Source organism: Xenopus laevis, chromosome 7L (assembly GCF_017654675.1).
Source record: "Xenopus laevis strain J_2021 chromosome 7L, Xenopus_laevis_v10.1, whole genome shotgun sequence".
Classification (NCBI taxonomy): Eukaryota; Metazoa; Chordata; class Amphibia; order Anura; family Pipidae; genus Xenopus; species Xenopus laevis.
The window spans coordinates 46,091,843-46,099,572 of record NC_054383.1 but is presented as its reverse complement, the minus strand read 5'-3'; the positions used below and the strand labels follow the sequence as shown (position 1 = coordinate 46,099,572).

General features: G+C 40.0%; 1 protein-coding gene across 1 annotated transcript; it reads left to right on the top strand.

Annotated features, from left to right (window-relative positions):
* The first annotated feature begins 523 nt into the window (after nt 1–523).
* Nucleotides 524–3,841, top strand: LOC121395405. The gene is made up of 3 exons (XM_041568906.1): nt 524–1,101; nt 2,543–2,916; nt 3,551–3,841. The coding sequence occupies exons 1-3, from the start codon at nt 940–942 to the stop codon at nt 3,741–3,743; spliced, it is 729 nt and encodes a 242-aa protein (XP_041424840.1). The 5' UTR covers nt 524–939; the 3' UTR covers nt 3,744–3,841.
* Nucleotides 3,842–7,730: the final 3,889 nt, after the last annotated feature.

The following is a 7,730-nucleotide window of genomic DNA, read 5'->3' as shown; positions in this document are numbered from 1 at the left end:
GGGGTGCCCACTAGGTAAATCCGGCCCTGGGGGTGAGTGCTTATTTGTGCCCTGGGTACCCCTGGAACTATAGCAGGGTGACACCCCAATGTTTCTATATATCTCTAACCTTGTTATGAGCTAAGGGGGCCCAGTCTAAAGGTCAGTTAGGGGGAGATTTGGGGTGAGTGCTTATTTGTACCCTGGGTACCCCAGGAACTATAGCAGGGTGACTGTTACCCCAATGTTTCTATATATATGTAACCTTGTTATGAGCTAAGGGGGCCCAGTCTGAAGGTCAGTTAGGGGGAGATTTGGGGTGAGTGCTTATTTGTACCCTGGGTACCCCTGGAACTATAGCAGGGGGACTGTTACCCCAATGTTTCTATATATCTGTAACCTTGTTATGAGCTAAGGGGGCCCAGTCTGAAGGTCAGTTAGGGGGAGATTTGGGGTGAGTGCTTATTTGTACCCTGGGTACCCCAGGAACTATAGCAGGGTGACTGTTACCCCAATGTTTCTATATATATGTAACCTTGTTATGAGCTAAGGGGGCCCAGCCTGAAGGCCAGTTAGGGGGAGATTTGGGGTGAGTGGCTATTGGTTCCTTTGGAACCCTTGGAGTGTAAATTGCTAAATGGTACACAAGGGAACTATACATTTGGAGAAAATAATAAAATTAATTGTATCCAGAATGCTTGGGTCCAAGATCTTTCTGTTTCAGTGAGAAAAAGTTATCTCAAATTCATCACGTGAAAAGTCATGGACGATATTCAATTCAAGAAACAAAAAATGTTTCTACACATTCATTTCAAGATTTTTCCCTTAGACTTAAATTGAGTTTACATAAGTGATCAATGGTTACATAAGTATTTCTGAGTTGAATTGCATCTGAAATTGATTATCGTCTGACGTTTCACTTGATAAACTTTTACATTAATAAATTGAATCTGGCACATTATGTTTAATAAATTTGTTTTTTATCTCAAGGAACCCCATACTGCAAATATTAAAAAAAAAATTTGCAGGCCCCACTTTTCTAGGCTACTTCTCAGGATGGCAGCAAAAAGAACACATTCAGATTCTGCAGGACCTTCTGACCATGCAGAAAGACCATCAAGGGTGAGTGTTATAATTTGGCAATACAACTATATTACAAACATAAACTTTTTAAAAGCCACGGTTTTAATTCGTCAAAGGATTCCCAGACTGGACTCTTTCTTTGTTCAGGCATATACACAAGCAGAGAAACTGCATGAGCTTGAATTAACCTTATACTTACAGTCATACCTTATACTTGCAGTCATATAAAAAAGTTAAATTTTTGCAGTTTTATTTATCATTGGCTGAGCTTTCAAAGTAGCAACTTCCTTTTAATATATAACAAGTGAAATAAAGTTTATTGGATTATCAGAAAATATGCAATATGCATCATAACAAAATTAGACAGTTGCATAAAATGTGGGCACCCCAACAGAGATATTACATCAATAATTAGTTGAGCCTCCGTTTGCAAATGAGTGTCTGGATGGCGGTGTTTTTGACCATTCGTCCATTCAAAATCTCTCCAGTTCAGTTAAATGTGATGGCTGCCGAGCATGGACAGCCTGTTTCAAATCATCCCATAGATTTTCAATGATATTCAAGTCAGGGGACTGTGACGGCCATTCCACAATATTGTACTTCTCCCTCTTCATAAATTCCTTTGTAAAGTTCCAAGTGTGTTTAGGGTCATTGTCTTGTTTGAACACTTTTTTCCAAAATGACTGTGGCTTGTCTAAATGAGATTTTACATAGTGACTCTGTTTGTGGCATGAGTGCAGAAAGGGCTTCTTTCTCATCCCCCTGCCATACAGATGTTCTTTGTGCAAATTGCGCTGATTTGTAGAACGATGTACAGATACACCATCCGTAGCAAGATGTTCTTGCAGGTCTTGGAGGTGATCCTCTGCATGTTCCGCACCTGTATTTTTCTTGGCCTACCAGACCTGGGTTTTACAGCAACTGTGCCTGTGGCCTTCTATTTCCTTATTACATTCCTTACAGTTGAAACTGTCAGTTTAAACCTCTGAGATAGCTATTTATAGTCTTCCTCTAAACCAGGGATCCCCAACATTTAGAACCAGTGAGCAACATTCAGAAAGTAAAAGGATTTGGGGAGCAACACTAGCATGCAAATTTTTCTTGGGGTACCAAATCAGGGCTATGATTGGCCATTTGGTAGCCTCTATGTGGATTGTCAACCTACATTGAGACTCTGTTTGGCAGTACACCTGTTTTTTATACAACAAAAACTTACCTCCAAGCCTGGAATTCAAAAATAAGCACCTGCTTTGAGGTCACTGGGAGCAACATCCAAGTGGTTGGGATCACTGCTCTAAACCATGATACTTGACAATATTTGTTTTTTGATCTTAATAAAGTTGAACAGCAAACAAATTTATTTTAATATTGGCTAAAATATAGTGGCATAAAAGCACCATTTTTTAAATTAATCCTATTTATGATTTCAAATAGCCCTGTTGCTTTCTCTGTGTATAGTAATATACTATTTGTTTTTTAGCGTGAACAACTGTTCATTGAAATGCAGGCAAGAGCCTGTTCACAGAATCATGGGCCTTCCTTCCCTTTTAATCCAAGAAGAGCACCAAGAACTACAGCAACTCAAAATCGAATTGCAGAAAATGACCCATTAATAAGAGTTGGAAACACAAACTGGTGCACATGCAAGAACTGCATTGTTATGCCAACAAAAATGGAATCTATTTGCTGCCGTGAGAATCGCAATACATTAAGTCTCATTCCAGAAGGAGGACAATGTGTTACTGAAAATAGAGATTTTACATCAAGATGTCTAAAGAAATCCGAAATAGATTTCATATTCAGAGTTTTGGGCACAGTCACTCGCAGTCATACTAATGACCCGGAATACAATAGGTAACAGTAAGATCTATCATATGTCAATGAGTGATATATTATAGAAATTTACAAGTGTATTCATCATTAGCAACCAAAACCCTATAAGGCAAGCCTACTGCCACATGGGGCAGATTCATCTTCCACTACATTTCTGAAGCACTGCTTCAGTCTGGGTACAGGCAAACATACAGCAAATTTCTACCCAAGATAGCATACTCGAGCAGTTTCATGCAGGAATACGCTGCGTGTACCTTCATCTGGGTTAATTCAGTGCTTCCAGGTTCAGGCACATCTCTGTTTTAGCAACAGAGCAGATTATCAGCCTTTGCTTATCCGCAGGCTGAGAATGCACTCCATGTGGAAATAGCACAAAGCTGGCCATACCGCCAAACGAGAGGATCGCTCCCTGATATGCCCACCTTGAAATAGGAGATATTGGGCTGATACAATACTTAAACCTTAGGTCCAAACGATTGAATTAGCCCGATATTGCCCACTTAAGGTGGGCATATCGGGTGAAGATCCAATCATTCGGCAACCTTACCAAACAATTCTATCCTTAGGTGCATGGTCAACTATAGTAATTTTTATAAGAAAATCTTTTTTTAATGTACACTGTGTAATCATTTTCATTCTTGTTTTTATTTTCTAGAAACTTGCGCAAAACGGCATATAGGTGTTTCACGGTCTTGGCTCATGGATACCTAGGAGCTGGCATTAGGAGACCAATACCTGCATGTGCAGTAAATGCCATCCGACAAACGTACCCTGACCCAGATGGACTGTATGTTGGATTCAAATTTGCAGAAGATTATGATGCTTCTGACATGGCTCTTAGTTTATAATTTTTTTTTTTTTAAAGATATATTTTGTTAAAAATTTCAGTTTGTTAATTACACTTCAGTTTCCAAAGTCGACTGAAATTTCCTAGTGAGGCAACTTCGGAAAACTAAGGGTAAGGGCAAATGTGCACATTCGGGGAGATTTAGTCGCCCGGCACTATTTGCCTCTTCTTTGGGGCGACAATCTCCCCAACTTGGCTTGTCCTATCTTCCCGCCGGCTATACTGAAAAATCACCAGCGGGATTGCACTCAAGGCGCTTCATTTTCTGAAGTCTCCCAAAGTTTCCTCGTGAGGCAACTTCGGAAAATGAAGCACCGCGAGTGGCATCCGACTGGCGATTTTTTTAGTATAGTAAGCGGGAAGATAAGGGAAGGCAGTTCGGGGAGATTGTCGCCTCGAAGAAGAGGCGATTAGTCACCACGCATATAAATCTCCACAAATCTACCCGTGTGCCCTTACCCTAAGTGTTAAGAGTGCCACTCATAGGCGATTTACACTCTAGCCGGCGAGGAGGCAGTTCCGTCTTCCATCTGCCTTCTGTCTGCTTGAATGAAGAAACGCCTGCGCTAATACACTCGCGTCGCTTTGATTTCCGAAGCCACCCAAAGTTTCCTCGTGAGGCAACTTCGGTAAATCAAAGCACCGCGAGTGCATTAGCGCAGGTGATTCTTCATTCAAGCATACGGAAGGGAGTTTGTCACCACGCAGAAGAGGCGATTAGTCAACAGGCGACTAAATCTCCCCGAATTTGCTCATCTGACCCAACCCTAAGCCTACTGCCAGACTGGACTGATTATCGGCATGTGTATGAAAGCCCAGCGACAAATCTTCTTTGGATTTCCTCTGTAAAATTTCGGATTTGATCTGTAAAGCTACAAATGTATTGTTATTCCTACTTTGTATTACTCATCATTATATCTGGACCCTCTCTTATTCATATTCCAGTCACTTTTTCAAACTAATGCATGGTTGCTAGGGTAATTTGGAGCCTATCAACCAGATTGCTGAAACTGCAAAACTGGAGAGATTCTGAATAAAAAGCTAAATAACTAAAAAACCATAATTAATAAAATTTGAAAACCAATTGCAAATCTTCTCTGAATTTCACTCTCTAACCCGGGCTCCTGCTGAGACTCTGTACTTGGGAGCAGGTAGTTACCCCAAAGACGGCTATGGATACAGCCACATTGCTCCGCCGAGCCAAGAATCTACTGCAGAAGTCCAGGATCATGAAATATCTCCAAAGGGGCACAGTCAATCTCAGCCGCAACTTCTCCAAAGCCACGTCCTCCCCAGCACTGCGATTCCTCGTAGCCTCCGCGAAATGCACAACCCAGGCGTCGCTCTCCATCGAGATCTGCTTGCCGGACAGGGATTAACAGTCCTTGGAAAGTAGGTTGAAGCCATCTGCCTTCACTTCAGCCACTCTGTTGGGCCCTGGCCATGGGTTGAGGGGTAGGGGCCACTGCGCTGCCCTGCGAGGTAAGATTCCAGTGCACTTGAAGGCAGGGGTGATCTGTACAATATAGCGCTCGCTGATGGGCAGCTTCACATGCTGTCAGTAGAATATGGGAGATAGCCAGGGAAGAGAAGTAGAGCGCCACAGGATGGATGTTCGCCTTTTCTGAACAGGAGCGGAAGTGGGGTTTCGGTAAATTATTTCTTAATAAAGGCTTTTCAATTTTAAAGTTTAATTTGAATTGGTGTTTATTTTTCGTGTATACAATAAATTTTTTTGATGTTACTGGTCCTCTAAAAGGTTGAACTTGATGGACTTGTGTCTATAACTCACAAAAAAGATGGTTGAATTAGCACATGCATGTAGCATGTGAGCAGTAACGCCACGCCAAGGCTTCAACCTTTGTTACTGTACACACATCCATACACACACACTACATCCATTCAAGGAAACTCACAAATTAAATTCTAATGATTCTAATAAGATAATTCTAATAAACAATTTCAATAACATAAATTTTTTAAAAATTAATGAAAAAAAAGAATGAACTATACAAAGAAACAAACAATCCAAAAGAACATAAAAATATAGGAGTCATACCAGAAACATTCATTCTTTTTAATAAAAAAATATTTATTATGTTTAAATTGGTTTAGTTAAAAGAAATTAACCTAGAACATTTATAAGATAATTTTAAAGATTTTATGCTCATTAAGCAAACTGACAGAGATAAGAAATGGATGAAATATCGAAATTTAAAACATAAACACAACATTGTAGTAACTATTCACAGAAGTATACGACAATTAACGAGACAAAGCAAGATGTTTGGGTTTTATTTTACTTTTTGATAGTACAAATTGGATTCAATGCAACATAAGTGCAGGTAATTGTCCCCATTTTTTACTTATTAAATCTCGACAAGTGCTCCTTTAGAATCTCCTCTTTATCTGGTCTTTCCAATGGTGCAATGTTTTTTGGAAGCGATGCTGCTTGAGACTCCCAACTGCTGCTGATATTGCCCAAGCAAATATCGATGACATCTTCAATTATATCAAATATAAAGTCATTTTTGGTTGGTTCATAAATTGGCTTTGCAATCCAAGTCTTCTTCCATTTTGGGCACACATAGGAAAATCTTTTTTGTCCTAAATCAAGAGCTGACCTTCTTCTATCTTTAATGGTTGCCTGTTTTCGATTTACATTTCTATTGTGGGACAAGGCTGCAAGTTTTGTTCTTGCCTCCATCGCATCCATTTTAAAATGTAGTCTTTTCGGACGGAATGATGTTGTTTTGCTGTGGAACACCTCTATCGCCCCAGTATGACAGAAGCGCTGCAAATGTTCTATATCTTTGTCAAATCGAGGATCGTTGAATATGGTAAGCAGGCTTTCATAAGCTGGATCCGATTTTTTTATCCACTGGGTTTCATTTTCTTCTTCCTCTGTCAAAGTGTCGTGTGCACATCCGCCAAGTCCATCTTCCCATTCGTGAATCCCCTGGATGTGGTTTAAAGCTGAATTCCACTTTTCTTTTAGGACATCAACGTCACCACCACATGTCTGCGCAGACCACCAAAAATGATTCACAAGTGGCTGTATCCAGTCAGACAGTGGTTTGCACAGTCTTCTCTTGCTAGCAGCAACAAGTTTTTTTCGGAGACTTTTTGTGAAGTGCCAAGTATCAAACTGATGAATTAAAGTTTTAAAATCATCTTGAACTGCTTTTTTGATGCCACTGTGCCTGTCTGTTGCCACTATCTGTACATCAAAGCCATCTTCTTGAATTTTTTTCAAACACTTGCAAAAGGCCTCTTTTTCCAGTTCGCCTGATCTTTTCTTTTTAAAAATTTGTAAAATTTGAAAGTGCAAAATCTTCTCTGAAACCATGTCCATCATCGAATAAATGCAATATTTTGCACAGTGTCCCGGGCTGTCATACTGCCCATCACCAGCAACACATAGTGCCTTTTCAGACAGTTGAGTGCGCAAAGACTCCTGTTCTAATTGCCATTGTCTGTCGATAGCTTGAAACAAATATTCACGTTGAAACCTGTAGTAGGTTGTTTTTGAAATATGTAGCAATCCTAAAATATTCAGCATGTCATCCACTTTTTGAAAGCTAGCTCCACTGCATAGTATTGCACAACTTAAGAGTAGATTTCCAGCAGGAACATTTCTAATTCTTGGTTGGCTTTGCCACAGCTGAAATTCATGGCCACTAATGCAAGTAGCAGTAACGGAGAGGGAAGATCCAATAGTTTTCTTGTTTAATTTTTCTATAGGTGAGGTGCATTCAATACTGAAACCACATCTTACTTTGAATAACAAATCATCCAAACACGATTCGAATACCAAAAATTTGCGCTCCTTTATCAAATCTTTTTCATTTTTCTCCTCCTCTTCTTCAAAGGTTGTCTCAGTGTTTTCAAATTCAGTTAAGGGTTCAAAATCGTCATCTTTGCCTTGTTCTGTAGACTCTATTGTTGAATCTAGACAGCTGAAGCTCATGGGCTCACTACGATTTTG

Bases quoted from the DNA above. Each gene is read 5' to 3' on its own strand.
- LOC121395405 (XM_041568906.1), top strand. From the start codon at position 940: ATGTTTAATAAATTTGTTTTTTATCTCAAGGAACCCCATACTGCAAAT. The intron at 1,102-2,542 runs GTGAGTGTTATA...TTTGTTTTTTAG, and splicing joins ATGCAGAAAGACCATCAAGG to CGTGAACAACTGTTCATTGA. The intron at 2,917-3,550 runs GTAACAGTAAGA...TTTATTTTCTAG, and splicing joins AATGACCCGGAATACAATAG to AAACTTGCGCAAAACGGCAT.